This window comes from Macadamia integrifolia, chromosome 13, assembly GCF_013358625.1.
Source record: "Macadamia integrifolia cultivar HAES 741 chromosome 13, SCU_Mint_v3, whole genome shotgun sequence".
In the NCBI taxonomy this organism is placed as follows: domain Eukaryota; kingdom Viridiplantae; phylum Streptophyta; class Magnoliopsida; order Proteales; family Proteaceae; genus Macadamia; species Macadamia integrifolia.
Window position 1 is genome coordinate 27,472,364 of NC_056569.1, and position 21,561 is coordinate 27,493,924.

At 36.6% G+C, this 21,561-nt stretch overlaps 1 protein-coding gene across 3 annotated transcripts; it reads left to right on the forward strand.

Moving 5' to 3' along the window:
• The first annotated feature begins 1,641 nt into the window (after positions 1-1,641).
• LOC122059507 (cytochrome c-type biogenesis ccda-like chloroplastic protein) lies at positions 1,642-9,955 on the forward strand. Of its 3 annotated transcripts, XR_006134070.1 has the most exons (13): positions 1,642-1,800; positions 2,302-2,436; positions 3,943-3,998; positions 4,812-4,942; positions 5,040-5,125; positions 5,222-5,253; positions 5,423-5,584; positions 6,085-6,157; positions 6,276-6,376; positions 7,183-7,275; positions 8,526-8,572; positions 8,907-9,040; positions 9,599-9,955. XR_006134070.1 is itself a non-coding variant. In XM_042622313.1 (12 exons), the coding sequence occupies exons 1-12, from the start codon at positions 1,728-1,730 to the stop codon at positions 8,980-8,982; spliced, it is 1,065 nt and encodes a 354-aa protein (XP_042478247.1). In that variant the 5' UTR covers positions 1,642-1,727; the 3' UTR covers positions 8,983-9,255. The 3 variants fall into 3 exon arrangements, 2 of the variants coding, with proteins under 2 accessions (XP_042478247.1, XP_042478248.1); XM_042622313.1 differs by lacking the exon at positions 9,599-9,955 and having other exon boundaries at positions 8,907-9,255; XM_042622314.1 differs by lacking the exon at positions 9,599-9,955 and having other exon boundaries at positions 1,665-1,800; positions 2,279-2,436; positions 8,907-9,255.
• The last annotated feature ends 11,606 nt before the right edge of the window (positions 9,956-21,561 follow it).

Here is a 21,561-nt window from a genome sequence, read left to right on the forward strand (position 1 = left end):
TCTATTCTATGAGAACAAAAAAAGGAATAAAGTGTTTGGTGTCAACTTGAGCTGCGTTTGGTAGTTATTTAGTTCTAGAAACGACGTTACGTGTCAAAAACAAAATTTTCAGTTTCTGTGCCAAAATGTTGTTTTAAAACAAAAAAATTGTGTTGGTGAATCTGTTTCAAGAGCGATTACCCTAGTTTTCACTTTCTTTGTATTTGGAACGAAAAAGAAATTACGGAACAAAGTTTTGTGGTTCCATCATTTTGTGTTTCTGGAGTTTTTTTCCCCCTTTTGTTTAAAAAAAGAAAAAAGAAAAAAAAAAGCTAGAAACACAAAATGATGGAACGACAAAACCTTATTTCGTCATTTTTGTTTCATTTTAAATAAATAAATAAAAAAAAAAGTTAAAACTATGGTAATCATTCTTGAAACAAGTTCACTAAACACCATTTTTTTTTTAAACAACATTTTTGGCATAGGAATTGAAAATAAATGACTACCAAACGCAGCCTTACTCTCTGGCTTATGCAATCCAGATCTTCTTCTCCCTAATGAATGTAATTTGCTCTTAATCTATATTTCTATGTTGTCTAAACTTTTTTCTCATTCTCTAGAATCCATATAAACAACAAGAACCCTAAAAAATATTAATTGGTTATTTAATTGGATCAGATAATTATATTCTGGATGATTCGGATTTTAATCTGGATACCCTTTAATCGAATACGGATACTTCTAAACAGATACGAGTGCAAATCCAAATCCAGATTTTGATTATCTATTTATATCCCTATTTAAAACCTTTATAAAAACTTTAAAAAAAAAAAATCTGCCTCAATGGTAAATTCAATTTCGTGTTGTATCAGCTATGATGTGGACCGGTTTAGTTTTGTGAGATCAAAACTTATATCAATTTCGATTCGAGCTATTTAAAATCCTTATAAAAAATATATATATTTTGATATATATATATATATATATTTTGATAAATACCTTCGTTTTTTATAAAAAATATATATATTTTGATATATATATATATATGTAATCGGGTTGGTTTTGGTTTTTGGTCCAGTTTGGATTTGACTTTCCATATAAATGTATACAAAACTATGCAAATTTTGATTTTTTTAATGAATTTTGGAGTGTTTCGATTTCTTACCCGTTTGGTTTCAGTTTTGATACTGGTTTTGAGCCGGTTTCAGTTTGGTTTCGGGTTCATCCGGTTTTTGGCGCGGTTCGGTTATGTTTTGGGGTTGCAATACTCCAAACCGAACTGAACCAATAAGGCTTCGGTTCGGTTCGATCAGTGTTGTTATCGGTTTGGTTCGACCGGTTTTACCAGTTCGGTTTAGGAATTGACACCCCTACCTTGAGGCTAGTATATGTTTCTCGCGGGTTGAGATATTGGCTTCCGTAGAGAACTTCTTTCTGCTTTCTCCTTTTATATTATGTGGTAAAAAGATTGCTCAAATCTGAGTTTACCTCAATCTTTGTAATATGGTCATTCATGGGAAGTAGGGTGCTCACTTATAAGGATCAATCTAGTACCGAACTAAACACCCCCTGAAACTATTCCAGGGCCGCACGACCAGGATTTGAAAGAAAAGAAAGAAAAATAAATAAATAAAACCACAAAGGCTATATAGCCCATAAGAGCCACCCAACTACCAACTCCCAAAGTAGAGGAAAAAAACACTCCCGCCCTTCTCTCACCGTCGTCAGTAGACTCAGTACCACAGATGACTATGGTTCTAAGCCATTGGAGTGGTGGTGCTATGCGTCATCCTTCCCGATTTTCAAGCTGTTTTCATGGTGGATTCAGATTTCCTTTTCTTTTTTTTTCCCCCTGCTCTGTAAGAGATGTTGTGTGTGGAATAGGGTTTCCGAACTTAAATTTCCATTTGATTTTTTTTCAAAATGACACTCCTTGTTGAAATTCATGACTGATGTTTGAAAACTGCTCAACTGATACACTTGAGAGGTCGTAGGTACTAAATATTTGTGATAAATTAGCTTAGTAATTAATCAGTTCTTTTGGGTGCTATAGCACCGTCTTATCCAGATTGAATTGTATCGAATTTCCATTAAGTCGGGGTTGATTCAGTGGGATTTCAATCTCTTTATTATATTTTCATGGTTTAGATTGATATGGTATCTGTAGGTTGAGTGTCATGAATATTCCATTCTAGCGTATGTCTTCTAAATGGTTGGTTTAGGAACTAAATCATTTATTTCCTGTTGTGATATATTCCCAGTCAATGTTTTGCTTTCCTTATCTAACAAAATGTAGATTTTTTCATTGTACTTGGTAAGGGATAAATAAAGTGCCTACCAACAGGATTATGAGTAGTTCTACCCCTGAGGATATTACACAAGACACTGCTACTCTATCAAAGACCAACAGAATTAGCAGCTTACAAATAAAAAGTTTCGCAAGTTTGGCTGCAGGTATCATATTTCATACTTCTCTTTATTTTAATCACGTTATAATTGTGCCTCTCACCATTTATGTGCATACGTGCATGCATGTTCATGTGCTGGTGTGTATGTATTTTTGTGTCTTTATCTTCATACTAATTCATAGAACTTGATTATTATTCTTCTTAATTAGATGGGTTGCTGGGTGGTATGAAGAAAGTGTATAATTGTACTTTCAGTCGCAAATCATTATGTCCCCTAATTTGAGCCCAATGTGGATTGTTGTTAGTGTGGAGATTTTTTGTTGCTTAAACTTGAATCATTAAGTACTTTCTAAATGCTCATTGTTTGCTAAAGTGCTTCTTTGGCCACTTGATTCTTTTCGTGTTTATAATGGAGTAAACAATTCAAAATATAGTGTTTTGCCTGGTCCTGTTTCTCAATCATCTGTGTACAGTTCTAAATTCTAAGACAATAGGAAGAATCCTTTTTTTCTTTTTTTATTAGATTTTGATCAAAATCCTGATTCCCAACCAATGCCTCTGCTGCAGATGAATCACAGAAGTGGCTTATTTTAGTGGAAATAAACCTTGGGTTGGGTTACACATCTGTTGGGCCTTTGGTACAAAGGGTTTTTATTGTAATAGGCTACTTTAATGGGCCTATGTAATTGGTAGGAGGTAGGCATATGGGATTTATTAGTTAGTTAAGTTGGGGTCTTAGTACTTATTTTTCTATCTTTCTTCTTATTTATTATTTTATCTTACCTTTAGCTAGAATAGGCCTAATGTGCAATCAGGATTTCTCTACCATAGCTCTTATCTCTATTTCTAGAGTTAGTCTTTTAGTAAAATAGATAGGTTTTTTTATTTTTTTATTTTTTATAATTTATAACCAGTTCTGATGCTATCCTACTTGGGTAAGCTCACATTATAAATAAATTTAAAGCCATAGGCCTTCCCAACAATTTGAAGTTATATCAGTTCAGTGTTTCTGAATTTTTGTTGATGTGGATTCAGTAGTGTGCTTGCTGGACTACAAGTGAATGGTCGATTCATTAGGCTATGTTCGGAAGCCAAGGAAAGAAAAGAAAAGAAAAGAAAATAGTACAAGTCATAATAAGACAAAAATCATAATTACACATAGCCTTAGTGGCTTCCAAATTCAAATTCAAAATCAAATATCTTGGCTTCCAAACATAGCCTTAGTGGAAAATTAGATTCTTTTCACATGTTTCCACATACCAAAACTATTGTAGGTGGATTCCTGCTGCTATCTCTTCTATCTTTCTATTCTGGTCTATATTCCTTGTTTTGTGATCCTGTCAGTACTAGTTTTTCATCAGATTTTTCTGGCTCGGAATTAGTTTACATTAGCCTCATATTTTCTTATTTAGGTAAATTCTTAAAGAACTGAGGTATTTTTTGTTTTATGAATGATTTGGGTTTAGAACTAAGCTACTTATCTATAACCCTAGTATGAGTTTAGAATTCGATTATAGCTTTATATGCAATGGCTGATTTTCCATTGTTCCAGGGGCAAACTTGGTCACAGCAGACGCAGCAAAGGCCTTGCCCATGAACAACGTGATGGTGAGATCCTCCTCCTCCTCCTCCTCCTCCTCTCTCTCTCATACCAAACCCCAATGTGACCAATACTGTCTGTATTACTTGTAGAATTTAATTGGAACATAGATAGAGGATTTGGGTAGCTGACCCCAAGTAGTTGGGATAAGGCTTAGTTGACTTGATCATTAGTTGATGTTGAGTTTTTAATCTTATAAAATGAAATGTCGGATCAGCAAATATTGTGATCGACCACAAACGCGATCTATGCCATGTCTTAACTTCTAATAACCTCTACTTCCAAGTTTCTACATTCACTCCCCCTTCCTTTCCACGATGGCCCTTTGTGCAGCCATAACTCTGATTAATGCATTTGTGGATTTTGGGTTCCTTAGTACTTTCACTTAGCATTGAACTTTGTGATAGTTTCACAACGAGAGTTTTCTGAAAGTCAGAAAAGTAAGTTGTTTCAATTGATCAAATAATACCAAAAATCCAAACCATGCATTTGTATGTTAGCTTTGTTTCTGATGACGGTAATTTTCATTCAGATTCACAAGCTTTTGTCTTGTAGTTGCTATGAATTGTGGTTCAAGCTACTTTCCATATATTTTATCGAATTTGATTACTGAGAAAATTTACTTTCTAAGTTGCTATGACCAAATTAATTTTACTGAAAATTACTTGTCTCCTTTTCTTCATTTCTAAAATTTCATGTTTCATTTCTCCTAACAGGATAGGTAATTGATATTTGACAGATAATATTATTATGTCAGTTATATGCAAGCTTTACTTTGTGTATATAACCTCAGGAACTGGAATTATTTTCTTTCAAGGCAGGAAGGAGCAGCATTTTTCCCAACTTTGGCTGATACTGGCCTTGGAGATTGGTTTGGAGGTTTCTTGTATTCATCTGGACAGCAGGCTAATGAAGCTGTTCAGGACCAGCTGTCAGCACTCAGTGTTACCAGGTTGGATTTTGTGTTAGTTATATTTGCATTTAATACTGGAAGATCAAATGATCAATACATAGTGCTCTGACTGTTTGTTGTTTATTCATTTTCCCAGTTTAGTGGTTATCTTTGGGGCAGGGCTTGTCACCAGCCTATCCCCTTGTACATTAAGTGTATTACCACTTACCCTTGGTTACATCGGTAAGCATTATTTGACCCTGAAATCTGATTGCAGTGTGTTTTCATTTCTTTTTTCATGGTCCATGCTGATTTGAGGTATTGTTGGAAATCATCCAGGAGCATTTGGCTCTGGGAAAAGCCGAGCTGAGGTAGCAACTCTCATTAACAAATTTGACCTCTTTTCATAGTCTTTCTGTAGTCTTAGACTCCTAGTTTCCCCCGTGTTTTTCCTGCTTACTAAGTTTCTCAGAGAAAACTTTCATTTCCATCTTTAGTCAGGCTAATTAAACTCTTCAACCAAACTAATGCTTTTGGTAGATTGTTGGGGATTCAGTTGCATTCTCATTGGGATTGGCAACAACGTTAGCGATCTTAGGAATAACTGCCTCTTTCGCTGGAAAGGCTTATGGACAGATTGGGCAGGGGCTACCTGTGGCTGCCTCTGGCTTGGCTGTCATCATGGGCTTGAATCTTCTGGAGGTAATTAGCCATTCAGACATAATTAGGGATTATTTTTGTTGTTGACTCATTATGTTCTCCAATTTTTTTTTTGGTTGATTTCCAATGATTATTTTAAATATTTTGGATCAATTGAAATTTAAGCAAACATTGTTCTCTATTTTAGTATGAAATTGTTTTAAAGAATCTTCATCCATCATTTTCGGATGGTATTTTCTAGTGGAAACCTCTGATTTCTCTGCCCTCAAAGGAGTAACTTTCTACTGGCAAAGTAACAAGTCATAAGACAGTTTTGAGTTATGGCCTTTGAGACGGTGAAGGTGCAATTACTGATTTATCACCTTATTGAAAGTCTAGAAATTATTTACATCTTCATGTATACACCTATATATTTCTCTGAAATTTCCTAAATGCTATTAACTGTCTATTTATGAATTTCAGTTAAAATACCATCCTGTTTGATTTTATTCTAGTCCCTGTGACTAGTTTTATAAGGTTAATGTTGGTGGCTATTGGTGCAGATTATTGAAATACAGCTTCCTTCATTATTCAACAATTTTGACCCCCGTGCTGCTGCAGCTAACTTCCCTTCAAGTAATTCACCCTTCCTTGATTGGAAGTTTCCTTAGAAAACAGTTTTAAGCACTCTTTCCAGATGCGCCAATTGTGGTCAGGAGGCATCGTTCTATTAATTAGAAGTTCAAATTTTCAGGTGTGCAAGCTTACTTGGCTGGGCTTACATTTGCCTTAGCTGCTTCTCCCTGTAGTACACCTGTGCTGGCCACCCTGCTTGGATATGTGGCTTCAACCAAGGTACTCATGGTCTTGAATTCATTGTTAACTTAGGCCTTCTTCTCTCCACATTGGATTGGAATTTGGCAAGGTGACGGTCTTTTGTTTCATGTTTTCTCCTTGGGGCCTACTAATTGTGGTCCTTGACACCCCTCCCATTTACCTCATGTGTGCCTTGTTTATGACAAAACCAGGTCCGAAAGCTGGAGCCTATTTTTCATTTGCAGATGTATGTGCATGCTAGAAGTAGTTTTTTTATAAAGTACTTGTTTTACCTCCCCTACCCTCTAATGGTCTCACCACTCCCTTCCCCTCCCCTCTCTTCTCCCTCCCCCCCTGCCAAAAAAAAAAAAAAAAAGGGAAGATTGTAGAAGAATGGAACAGAATTTATGGTTCATCTGTCCTCTGCAGTACTAACATGGAGATCCGTGCAAGCATGAATACTATAGCAACAGAACCTGGAGACAAGGACTAGAGCCTTGTTTTCTGGATAAAATAGCAAAATTGGACTGTTACAGATAGGAACACCAGTCACAGTTTGAGGTTTTGATATTGGAAAACCAGATCTGGTCCACCTGGAATTTAAATTTAAACCTTTCACGTAATCCTTATCAGCAGGCGTAATGTTATTTATCTGTAATGTATCTTGCAAAAGTTCTTATGATACAAGTTTATAACTTCATATTCCTTAACCACTTCTGTTCACACTAGCATTATTTTATATTTTTCATTATGGGCATTGTTTTCTGATTTGGAGTCTTTTTTGGGGGGTGGGTTGGTGGGGATGTTGCCTAATACCTAAATAAGTTGACACAATCAAATGACAGGATCCAGTTATAGGCGGCAGCATACTTCTTACATACACAACTGGCTATGTTGCTCCTCTACTCCTGGCTGCTTCTTTTGCAGGCGCCTTGCAGGTAAATGGCATACATTTTTCTTCTTTTACGCATGCTGGAAGTCCCCAGTGAGAACTGATTAGGTGGATAGAAGTATGCAAAGAAGCTGTTGCCCCCTGATAGCAAATGGAGAATATGAAAGGGGAATGGTCTCCACTTGACGGAGCCCATTTGTGACATCAACGTCTAATTTTGATAAGTGGGACAATCTTAATCATATGCTAAAGATGTTCAAAGTGATATATCTTGAGATTGGTTGGTAATAGACATCAATCCCAAGTATTTCTATTACCTTGAGTTTGCACTCAATGGGTTCTCCAAGTGGTGGCTCTTAATAACCTAATTGCATACAGAGAAAATCACACTGATGAAAGATAATTCCTTCTATTTCTCATCCTAACAGAACTATTTCAACTAAGTAAGATTATTTTCTCTAGTTGTGACCAAAGTTGTTATGGAAACTAGGCGTCTACGTAGGTGTGCAGTATATGACTATATATAATATAGCAATGATAATTTTGTATTATATGTTTATATGTAGCATAGAAGCCATATCAATGCAACATGTTGATATGTATATTGACCTAATATGAAAAACCAACATATAATATAGAAATCGTAGGATATAAGCATAGTTGTTAAGGCAACTTGTTTACCAAAGGCATTGGATGGGCGCCTCCAGGCATGTACATGACTATATGTAATATAGCAATGATAATTTTATACAACTATGTTTATATGTGATATAGAAGTCATATCAATGCAATATGATATAATTATGCTAGTAAGGAATTAATATGAGATAATCAGCATAGAATAAACAAAGTATAGGATATAATCTAATCAAACTCATCGAAAAAGAAAGTAATAAACATAAATCAATGTAAATTTCTGAAGTGTTAACCAGGCGTGCTGTCGCCTTGTAACCCAACAAAGAGACGCCTTGACAACTATGAATATAAGCATATACATCAAAAAATAAAACAATATGCATAAATCAACGTAAACTTGTGAAGTGTCAATAAGGCGTACGAGCCTAGGTGACGCCTTGACAACTTTGATTATGACATTAGCTCATTTTGCAGTTTAACGGAGCTTGTTTTTACGAAAATCTATCAAAAGTTTCGGAACCTAGTTTGGAAAGAACACTTAGCTTTCAGCATATGGACATCACAAGCTGAATTTCATCTCATTGTTGCATCTTCATATCTAGAAAAATAAATTTGAAACAATAATTGAACAGTGAAATCTCGATATATTTCTCTGTGCAGAGCCTGCTTTCATTTCGCAAGTTTTCAGCATGGATTAATCCAATGAGGTACTCACTTTTTCGTAGGCATAGCTGAGTTTAGGATGATAGGGCAGCATGCCTACCTGATTCCTACATGTTTTTTCACTATATGTTAGCGACTCTTGCTGTTATGAACTCGCGATCTTGATTAGTGTGGTGGGCTTCACCATCTTGTAACATAATTGTGCTACTTACTCAACTGTTAGTGATGAAGCCCATGTGATCACCATCAAGTCCTGATAGGATGGTGACCATGGGACAGAGACTTGTCTCTATCCTCATAGCTGGCCTTTTATTACCTTAAACATTTAGATAGCTTTTGCTTCACAAACATGTTTGAATTTTTTTATTGGTGTTGCAGCGGTGCACTCCTATTAGGTGGAGGTGTATATACTCTGTTGGATAGGCTCTTTCCTCTTACCACAATGGCAATGTAGCAACACACTATGAACAGAAAAAAGCAGCAATTATAACATGGGAAGATAGTAGCAGAAGGTTACTAGGTTTTTCCTTTTTTTTTAGAACTTTCTTTTCCCTTTACTAATGTTATGTACTCTTCTCTTCTGTCACCTACTCCAAATGTTTTAATTATTTGTACATTTGTATATTTGACTTGGAAGTTAAAACTTTCAATGATGGTCCATTTGTCTCCCTGCTGAAACCTCAGAGAAGGAAAATTTCCAAGTAAAAGCTTACCTTTTCTATGCTAATTTTAGTTGAAGACTTTGTGCTTTTACATGGTTTTTGCTGATAACAAATGGTGAAGTTATGCTTTCACTGGACCATTCCATTTGGGTTTAAAATTTTATTAAAAATAATAAAATTTGTATCGGATTGAAGACCATTGAGATCAGTAGGTCAGGGTTGTCGCTAATGGCATTTGTGGAAAGATAAAAAACCATTCATCGATCCTGAGAAATTTTGGTTTTAATTAAACTATGACATGATATTGTGTGTTGGTTCTATTATTAGGATAGAACTGAAGGTCTTGACCAGTGGTAAAGGAGGTGCCAAGCTTGATTTTAACTTTGGTTCTTTACTGTATGGATTTAGGTATGCAAATATTGCAGTCTGGGCTATTTGGCACAAGAATTTGCAAACCCCACAAGCCCATCAGGTCCAAAGCTCAAAGTTCGTTGATATGAGAGGATCTAATGATGGATATCAGCCAATGTCTGTTAGCCAACTGGAGTGCAAACATGGTCCATTTCATTTTGTAAGTATACAGGGCAAGCATAGAATGGGCATTACACTCCCAGGCCCAGCCTATTTCTCTCACATAGCTCAGGCTATGGAACAGTCGTATCATCAAATGGTTCAGTGATGCAGTTAAGGTGGAGCAAACCCTAACCTATCCATCAAATGTTTCATTTAGACTTAATTAAGTTTATTTTAGTTCCTTTTAGTTTAGATTGACTTTGGGTTTGCATTTGATTTAATGATTTTATTTAATTGTTAATTTTCTTCTAATCTGGATCCTTAAATTAGGATCTCAAACCCTAACCTAATCCCATCTCCTTATTCTCTTCTTCTCTTCCTTCTTTCATACCTAGCCGCTCTCTCATTGTTCCCCGAGTACATAACATTCAATGTGTAATTCCTCTTATTGTCATCATCGTTAGAGGGTGACAAAATTAGGTGTCTACAGGTCGTGTCCATTGAGACTATAGGGTGAAGACAAATGACCCATAACTCCACTAAATGTGGTCATGGGCTCCGATGGGTTGCAAGTGGATGTAATGGAAATTAAAAGGTAAAATCATTACAAAAAATGATTGTGTAAACTATTTGAATTTTGGGTGGGGGTTTCAGAAAAGGCAATGTGGCTCTTGCACCAGCACAGGGACTAATTGGATTACACATGGAAGCATCAACGGTGGTGATATTGACAGATTTCATGGGGTTGGAGTGGTCATTTTGCTCCTGCATATAGCCACATTGCTCTTCAGGCATCTTTTCCCCTTTTTTACCGTATTTTGTAATATAATATCTAAAAGGAAGAACGATACCATTGGCACAAGTACACCCCTAGACATAGTAGGTGTGGAAAGACTGTGTACACCCTTAGACATAGTAGGTGTGGAAAGACTGTGTTGCCCCCGTGGTGAAAAATGCTCCAACACACCCTCCCATTGACCCATGCACTAGTGTGTACATCCACCAGTAGGGTAGTGTTCTCATCCCCATAATATTTTTGGGAAAAAGAACCTTAAAAGGCAATGTGGCCCATGCGCCTAGACATATAGGAAGGTGAAATGACTGTCCTACCCTCTATGAAAGGAAAAAATCTCGCTGCTGTTGATGCTTTCACATATGTTCCCATTGGCCCATGTGCTACTGTGGAAGCTACACTGCCTTTTAGGGAACTCTCTTCTAATATTTTTATGTAATTTATTGGGAGAAAAATTGCTGCCAAGTTGCATAGTATACACTATGCACTTCCCTATGTCTATCTCTCTCCTCTAACTATAAGTATAGATATGCCATGTCATAGGAGGGGAGGAGAGAGATAGACATAGGGAGACACCATTAAATAGTCTGGCATCATTCTTTCTTCCTATTTTTTATTTTACTTTTCAAACCCAAAAGATCCGGATGTATAGTAAGATGAAATCTAATAACTAGATATAAAATAATTTAGAGTTAATAATAAATCATGTGGGATAGTTATTAACAAATTTCTTTTTTAGAATAAAAATTTCACTCCTTTCATTTAATTTCCCTTGCAAAAAAAAAAAAAAAAAAAAAAGCCTAATGTAGAGATTGATGAGTATCTATGCCATGCTACACAAGGTATTAAGGTATATTCCCCTTAGATTTAATTTTTCAACGTCAATGATCCATGAATAAGATAAATGGGAAAGGATTTGGTGAAGTGTGAACCGAGAGTCTGTTGACTGATAATTATCTTTAAAGAAAGGTTGGTGAAGTTTGTTGAATTTAATTTTAGTATGATTTTTGAGTGACAAGTGTTAAGAAAGTGAGTCTGAAGTCTCTCAACTTAATTTTTTGACCAGTAGAAGAGGAAGTAGACTCCACTCTATACTCTCTACTCTCTACTTGTTGGTTACCAACATCCACCAGTCAATTCAAATGGATTGGAAAACAACTTTGACACAGTTGCATAACCAAAGAGAAAGGCCAAGAACCCCCCACCCAAACTCCTTCGTTAACTAACCATTTATTTTATGGACGGTGCCAAATGTTAGGCCTTCCAATTTCCTTCCTAGAACTGTTGACTTGGTGCAGATCCTATGTCGAGCCACTCATGCCACCTTATCAATTCTTCCTTAGAGACCTGACCCACGGTAAAGGTGAAGCTTCTTATTGGGGTTATTCACTAAAAGTGAAGAATTAAAAACTTGATTTGTGCGTAACACATGCTATGCCTTCTAAACCTAAATCCTAAATTCTAATTGTTATTACTATATGTAAGATGTTAGTAAAACGGGAAAAACTGACTTTCCCATTAACGTAAGGAGAATAACTAAGACCCTACAATATAGTGGGTGAACCCTCCACGTTTGGTAGAAAACTAGACATTCTAGCTCTATGTCTAGCTGTGTCTGCCTCTCTCTCATCCCACCTTGAAAAATTCTCCTTTACCCCTCTCAACCCAGCCCCTCCATTGGTTGACCTACTAACTCTAGGAAAACCAATGGTGTTTCCCACTTTTTGAATACAATGTAAAGGGCATGTATTAAGTGGCACTTTGTACTCCTACATTTGGGCTGCTGGCCCATTTGGACTGTGAAGTGAATGTTTCCACTTTATTTCTTTTCCAACCTTATTAATGTACTTCTATCAGCTTTATAAGTTGAATTTGAGTGATTTGGATCATTTATTCACCATTTTCATCATTACTTGCTATTTTATTTTGGAGGCATAGAAATTCAGTTACTTTCGGATCCTATAAGCCTAATCCTAAATTCACCTTAGACCAGGTATTTTTCTGGCTTAGTAATGGCTATAAAATGAATATGATGCATAAACAGTCTGACGAGGTGGATAATATGGGAATCAAGCATTCCCTTTGTACTTATATATCCCACTTTACAATAGGTTTTAATAAAATCATCCTTGTTACCACTGTTGTGTCATCTAGTAAAAAAAATATATTGGGGTGGGCAACAGGTGTTTTCTCAAAAAATGAATGCTTATTCCTGTTTGCTAATTATTTGATGACAGGAGATGATATTGAAGCGGCAGCGAAGGGGATCCTATTTGCAATAGCAGAAGCATCCAGGCATGGGTGGGAAGTACAGGAAGAGTGGAGTGATGTGCAGGATTTTTACAAACTAATGATCCCTAACAATTTTTTGTTGTGGCCTTAAGCCACTATATCTTGTCGTCTTGAACTAGAAGACCTATTATTCAAACCAAATTTTGTTGTAAAAAATGGTAATGAGTATCCTATATATTTACTCAAGAAAGTAGCAACTAAGGCGTTAACTAGAAAAACTGTGATCATAGACAAGTATGAAGTCCTCAATCATGAAACTAGTTTGTAACTTTTTGTTTATTTTCTTTGAATCCAAAAAAAAAAAAAAAAGTGGCACTTTGTACTCCTACATTTTTTGTACTACAAGCCCAAATGGCATAATCTATGGCTATTCGAACCCTATAGAAGAGATCTTCATGGATAAGGATTAGCACAATGTTGATTATTTTTAACTTTCAACTGATGGATAGAGGCTTGATAAGGTAATTAGTGTGTCTACTATGGCTGCAATTTCTGATGCTTTGACTTCCTTCTTTGCTATGTTTGGTCTTTATATTAACCCCCTTAAATCTCTCTCTTTCTTTGGAGGTGTTTTTGAGGATCTCAATGCTCATTTAATTAATATTTTTTTGTTACTTATTTGGGTCTGCAATTGATTTTCCCAAGTTTGCAGCCTATTTTCCTAGATAGGTTTCTTAAGAGACTTCAACTTTGGAAGAGTAAACTACTCTCCTTTGTAGGGCACCTTGAACTCATTAGATCAATCATGCAAAATTCCTATATATACTAGTCTAGGGTTTTGGTACTTTTGCCTCTATATATTCAAGTCTGAGTCTCTTATGTCCTCTTTTCTTTCGGAGGATGGTGATAATCCCAAATTTCTTTACCCTCTAAGTTGGGCTAAAGTCTGTCTCCCAAAAAAGGCCAGGCTCCACTTGGATTGAATCAACTCCATTGGATGCTTCTTGAGTTTGGAAAAAAGATTCTTAAATATCGACACTTTGTCTCTGATTCTATTCAATCATCTATTGGTGATAGTTCTAAGATATTGCTCTAGCTTGATAATTGGCATTTTGATAGTGTTCTACTTCGTAAATATGGTGATAGGATAAGGTATGATGTAGGCTTAAGTAGATTGGCCAAGGTGTCTTCCATCCTTAGAGATGGTTACTGGCTTCTAGGCTTGAGAAATTTTGTTTCTCTTATTGAGGCCTGGGGTAAGCTTTAGAGTATCAGTGTGAGGTCTATAGGTAATAGGGACGTCATCTATTGGATGGAAAACTCTTCCAAGAAAATTTTCTCTTCTTCTGGCTGGAATTTGATCAGATCTAGGGCTCCTTCTGTTCCCTAGTATAGATTGGTTTGGTTTGGCTTGGATTTTATATTCTAAGGCATTGCTTTACTTTTTAAAGGGATTTCACTTCTTCTCTTTCAATGCAGGAGTTTCTTTTCCAAATAAATATCATGATCCCTAATTATTGCTTTTGTTGCAATTCTATTGAAAGTGTTGTTCATCTATTCTTCTTTTGTCCCTCTCTAATTCAGTCTGGCAAAGTATCCTTAAAAAGTATTAGCATTTTCCTAAAGGTATCCTCCCTTTTGACAAAGAATGGAGGTGGGTCTTTAAAACTTTAATAGAAAATTCTCTTATCATATTCTTGGTGAGTTGGCTTTCAGTGCAGTGATCAATCATACATGATAGGAAAAAAAAACCAAAACAAAAAAAACAAAAAAACAAAAGAAGATGGATTACCACTTCGTGTACTATTGAGCAATTCTATGATACTATCACTTTTGAGATTAGAAATAAAGTTTTTCACAATTGTGTAGTGTGCCCTGAATCAAGAAGAAATATGCATCTAACATTTTCTTGGGATCTTCATCTTATTGCTCCATCTCCCTAGTTTTCATGTACCATTTTATATACATTTTATCTTCTCTCCCCCTAATTTTCTTGTACACCCTACCTTGGTGTTTGTTTTGTCCCTCTCTTGTTTTTTGATGTATCCCCCTTTAGTGATTTGTTTTTTTAATGGCCTATGTTAGGGCTAGCGGCCCTTAGATTTCCTTTGTCTTATGATTTTGTTCTTTTTCTTCTGTTTTAATATATTTTCAATTCACCAAAAGAGAAAAAGAAAAAATTCAATTAAGAAAGCCTATGAATCATTTTCCCCCCTTTACCTCCCTTAAATATGTGATTCAAAATTCTTAATTTTCATTGGGCATTACGGATAAGAGAATTTAAAATAGGACTAAACTTCATGCAAATGATATAAGATTAGATATAACAAGATTATCGTATATATGCCTTTTTTTTGGGGGGGGGGGTTTATAGAAGTATATAGGTCATTTCAATATTATGTTCAATTGGAAATATGATAAATACAAAGCTATTCGAAAACAAATTTGATCCTTAAGACAAGAGAATATAAAAATTTTTAAATTAGACAAATTCGATCAATATTATTCAATACATTACTTGTCATTAGCAAGATTAGTTGTTAAAACCCTATATATTGTGAGATTGGTGGATAAGACTGAAGTTTCTATTGGATTTTGAATATATAGAAAATGTATAAAAAATATAAATCCCCTTCTCATCTCCTATCTCATTTTTAAGCTTTGACGATTTCATTGAAATATAGAGGAAGGGCTTTGAAACCACTTTTGTCAAATTGGACCAAGTTCTCCTTAAGGCATAATGAAAGAAATTCTTTCATCGATGGCTATGATTGCACTTGGATGGCCATAGGGAGCATTGAAGGCCTTTTTTACCATTATGGCTGCATGGCTACGCTAACATCTCCCTATTTATATCTCTCTCACACAATAGAGGTAGATATATCATTTTGTAAGAGGGAGGAATGAGCGATGGCTTTTGGGTGAGTTGGAAGTGTCTAGGAAGGCCCAACAGTGATTGAGCAGTACTGGATATGTCAAACAGTCATTGGGTAAAGCAAGTAATGACATGGAACTTAGGATCAGCTTGGTAGTGATTTTGAGGCTTCTAGGCTTAGTTGGCAGTGTCTAAGGAGGCCTGAAAGTGATTGGGAAGCACTGAAAATCCAAGATAGGTCAGACAGTGACTAGGAAAATAGGTCAACATCAAATTCAATTTGCACAAGCCAAGTGGTATGCCCTAGAGATGTGTAAATCATTGAGTCATCTCCAAAAAGCAATTGGAATTTCCTTGATTTGACTTTAGATGAGAGAGTTATGATCATTTTTGTACGAGCACTCCAGAAGACCAAGTGTTCCATTAAAAGTCTCAATGAGTCGGTACATGCATTTTGAGGTCATATGGGTCCCATTTGATGACTTAACATATATAGTGATGTGAAAAATTTGGTGAAGTGATAATGTGCCATATGGCTGCCACATGTAACAGTGTACATGCATGGAAGCCAGTAGGGCTAACTTGCAAATGGACATGGGTAGCAATGGTAGCCGCAACATAGGGGGCTACAACACATGGTTGTAGCACAGGGACAACATAATTGAGGTTTTCATGCTTCACATGGGCACCACAACACCACATGACATGCGACACTAGCCATGGGAATGCCCAACAGGGCAGGTGGACACTATAGCACAAGGGCCACATAACATTGGCCTTGGACGCAACACACAACATATATAGGAGGCTTAGAGGCATTAGCCGAGTACCACACGTTGGAAGCCAATCCTTAGGCAAGGCCACGGGCCTTCGATACAAGCCGTAACACCATGGCTACAATATACAAAGCGCAACATGACATCAGGCATGCGTATAGGGTGCAACCACACTAATGGCACACAGTAGCCAACTGAGGCTTGCTTGTCGCATGTGTGTTGACACTAGGCCACAACCCACACAGCCATGCGAAAGTTTGTTTTGATATTTTTCTAAGGCACATGACGAGAGGTATTCAAACCAGTGTCCAAGTGAAGGGTTGTGAACTGATGCTCTTGGTAAGTGGGGTTTGGTCTTAGGGGCTTTGCTATTATTTCACAAAGTCAAGAAGGGCTAATAAATGACTCCAAAAAATAGAAGGGGCCGATTGTAAATAAGAAAAGTTCAAGAAGATACCTCATTGATGGCTCACCAGGTGCCACATGGTTGGGTCCAAATCAAAGGACCAAATAATACGTAAAAAGATGTGGGATGCTTGATGCAAGTGATCCTCTCACGAACACTATAATTTGTTGCTCATTTGAACCCTAGTAGTCCATGTTAAATCTTAGAAATTCGAGTGTCTACTATTTCCCGTGCATACGGTCTACCTCTGAAGATGCCAAAATAGCCCTGGCACCCCTACTCTTCAAGACATAATGAAAAAATCAGAGGGATAATATGAACCCATGGTTTGAAGCTGATCTAATGATCAAGATCGATCTTGTTGGATTAAGATGGTGATAAAGAGAGGGTGAATTAGTGAGCCCAAAAATAGACTCAACTTATTCGCTTCTCAACTAACTTGTACCGGCACTCATGCCTCACAGTCATAGTTACACACTTCATTGATGTTCAATCACATATTCTCATTATTATAAACCTTTAGTCAAGCTGATACATGTACACTCTAGTCAATCAAACTCACATAGTCATGTGATATACCAAGATGCTCAATCATGGATGGACAAAATAATTTTATGGCAATGACCACTCGATGTGGACACCCATCCTGCAGATGATACACTCCATATATAATATGTAATATCACCGACATGACACTACAAAAGATGTAACGTGGTTCAATAGTGTGCAATGCCTACACCAAGAAGTAACACCTAACTTTATAGTGAACAGGGATATCATTATTTTTTCAAAAGACAAAAAAAAGATCCCATAAGTTTTTCGTATGTTATTCCCCATTCATTAAACTAATAAATGGTAGAAGTGTCTGAATCTACTTGGAGAGGAAGGATCACACCTTCATTAGGATATGAAAAAACAACAAGAAGAAAGAAAACATAAGATATGTGATTAAAAATACGTGAAAGAGAAGAAGAAAACTTCACCTAGTTGAAGAACTTCCAAGATGTGATGCTGATAATGAAGATAGTGTTGGGTGTGTGGACACAATATATATGAGTGCAAACTAATGGCAATAGAGTTGAGATCACCACTATGAGGTTGTTAGTGTTTGTGTTAGGGAGTGCCATCATTGTTAAGAATAATAAGGAGAGTGTCAAAAATCGAGTTAAGAGAAATTATGAGAATTTTTATAGACGCTTGACTCATCCCCCTCTTAGTGTCAACCTAAAAGTATTACATTGCTATCCTTAAACTTGTTTGGAAGATATTGTGGAATTCCAAATCCCCCCCAAAGTGCAGTCCTTTTGTGGAAAGCTTGTTTAGGGAGCTATTGGGGTAATGGTAATCTCAACCTGAGGCACATTGTTCAGTTTGATCTATGTCCAGGCTATGGACTAGCTCCTGAGCTAATAGAAAATGCCCTATTTCTTTGTCTCCTCTCTTATTATACTTAGTTCGACTCTTTTGTTTCTATGTTTGCCCACTCTAGTCTAAGGTCATTTTTCTATGCTTGGATTCTCAAATGGGCTAGAACACCCGGCTCTACTAAGAAGAAACAACAAAGATTCTCAACCCATGCTATCATTGTTTGGGAAATTTGGAAATAGATAAACACTAGAGTTTTCAGAGTCAGTGGGCTTCCTTTAGGTCTTGGATCTATTTGGTGAATCAAAATGTGGAGTTCATTTGATACTTAGACCCAAATCAATAGGGTTGGGGTGCCTTATCCTATATGACCAAAAGAAGCTCCGCTTGATTTTCTCAAACCATTTGGTTCCTTATTCTACTATGGTGGGTGTAGTCCTTGTTGTTAGAATGGGTCTGTCTCCACACTACTCTTCATGTTGGCCCCTCTCGTGTTGCTCCACATTATGATTGCCAAGTTCTTCTTAGATTCTTAACTATATGCATTCATATTAGCCCCATCTGAAATATCCACCATTGTTAGGATTTTTAACTTCTTCTAACATTCAACTACCCCAAAAATTATCAATTGCTTCCATCATCAATATATTTTATCTCTATATTGATGTAACCATATCCTCGAGGCCCAAAGCAATGGGGTTGGGGTGCCTTATCCTAGATTACCAAAAGAAGCTTTGCTTGCTTTCCTCAAACCATTTGGTTCCATCTTTTCCTACGATGCGTGAAGCCTTTATTATTAATTGAGTCTCCATGTTTCTCTTCTTGTTGGTCTCTCTCAAATTTCTCTACTCTTTGATTGTCAGGTTCTTATTAGATGCTTAATTGTGCATTCATATCAGCTCCCATTTGAGATATTTTTGTTAAGTATATCCAATTTCTGAAATATTGCTTCGATTTATTTTTATTGAGATATGGATCCGCATTGAGCCCCTACCTATTTACACTTGTCATAGATGATTAACCAAGAATATTCAAGGAGAGTTCCTGTGGTGTATGCCTTTTGCAGATGATATTGTTTTGGTTGATGAAATAGTGACAAAGATTAATGATAAGTTGAAACTATGGCGATATACTTTGAAATCGAGAGGTCTTAAGATAAGTAGAATGAATATGGAATATATGAGGAGTAATTTCAGTAGATCGAGGATTGATAGTGAAGAAGTAAAAATTGAGGGGAGAGAGATCCCGCAAAGTGATTGTTTCAGGTATCTAGGCTCTACGTTAAACAAAGAAGGTGAGATTGATGATGATGTTCTTCACAGAATTAAAGTAGGATGGATGAAATGGAGAAGGACGTCTGGAATGTTATGTGATCGACGTATTCCTCAAAAGTTTAATGGAAAATTCTATAGGACAACCATAAGACCAACTATATGATGTATGTTGCAGAATGTTAGACAGCCAAGAAGCGTAATAAAGATAAGTTGAGTGTGGCTGAGATGAGGATGTTGAGATGGATGTGCGGCAAAACCCTGAGAGATAGAATAAAAAATGATTAGGTTAGATTAGACTTGGGAGTTGCCCCAATTCAGGATAAACTCAGAGAATGTCGGTTACGAAGGTTTGGGCATATCCAAAGGAGGCCCTTGGATGCCCCAGTACAGAGGAGTGACCAGATGCAGATGAATGGAGTTAAAAGGGTTAGGGGTAGGCCAAAATTGACCATTGATGAGTTAATTAGTAGAGACATGCATAAGTTAAGTCTTCACCCAAATATGACATCTAACAGAGCTACTTGGAATGCTAGGATTCGAGTTGCAGACAGTTCGTGAGTGGGATGCCCCAAAGAGTGTTTTTTTTTTGTTTTTTTTTTAAATACTTGTGGATCTATGTAGTCGACCCCATTTAGTTGGGATAAGGTTAAGCTTTGTTGTTATTGTATTGAGATAGTCCCACATCAGTTGTGGGTGACTCAACTATCATGTATAAAAACCAAAAGAGGTTATCCCACTTTAAACCAATTGGCTTAAAATGGTACGTTCGGCCTTCGTCGATGATGAGCTCTTTTTTTGAACCACAAAGACAGAGTCATAAGAGGTCTGCATGTAAGAGGAAATATTGAGATAGTCCCACATAGGCTGTGGGTGACTTAACTATCATGTATAAGAGCCACAAGAGACCACCCCACTTTAAACCAATTGGTTTTAAGATGAAAGCTTTAACAATCCATGTTTATAGGTTTGAAAATGTAATATATGACGTAAATTACCCTCATTAGCATCTTTTGGAGTCTTCATATCTTGAGGAGTTTCTTAAGATTACAAAAGAAGAAGAAGAAGAAGAAGAAGCTCTTTTTTGGCCTTTTGTGTTAAAATTTAAGTGTTAACTTAGATATTATTTAGTTTTATTTCAATAAAATAAAAATCAATAAAATGCTCATTTTCATAATAAAAGTTAAGGAGAAAGAAAGAGCTACCTAGCTGGCCAATCCCCTGGAGCTAGCATTGTCAGTGCATAGTGGATTGAGATAGCATAGACTTTTTGTACCCTTCTTTTTCTGGACGTTTCCTACGCCAATCAGCAGGGTAGTGTTCTTTCCCTAAAAGTTAGTAAACCTTGAAAGTTTATATGTTTATATATAAACAAACTAGTTTTTAAGCATCTTCCTCAAATACCGAGCTTTGCCATTTTGATTTAAGAATTCTTTGTATCAAAGCAACTTCCACAAACACCGTAACCCCACACCATTAATTTGGAGAAAGCGAGGGAAGGTCTTTGCCTTTTGAATCAAACAAAGTAGTAGGGGCTTTATAGCTATTGTAATCAATTAGAGCCCTACTTCTTTTAGTTGCAACCCAATTTGTTAGTCACTGGAAGGAGCACACCGACGATCAAACCTTCAACTATTGGATAGGGGTGGAAAGTACAAGTGTTATTCTACCCAATAAATAAAAAAAAAAGATACAAGTGTTATTCCCCCATCATCCCATCCAACGGTTGAATGAATATGCGTAAGTATTTAAGGGGAGGAGGCCAGATAGTCATTTCATTATCTTATGTGAAAAGCACAGGGACACCATGGGGGGCAATTTATTTTTTTTCTTTTTTGGTGCATATAGATATATACACACCTATGCCTTTCACATAAGATAGTGAAATAACCATCCAACCACCTCCCCTTAAATGCTTACGCATATTCATTGGTCCCACACTGAACTGGGGCCACCCAGCTTGACGGCAAACCTCTTCCCGAAAAACACAGAGATAGATGGCAAGAGTAATCAATTAAAAATAATAATCATAACGTGTAATTTGGCGTTTTCTCTCAGGAGAATGTTCATCACCAGAATGTTCACAAGCCCATATACCCACATGCCCTTCGAATATGGAAAACACCCCCCCCCAACCCCA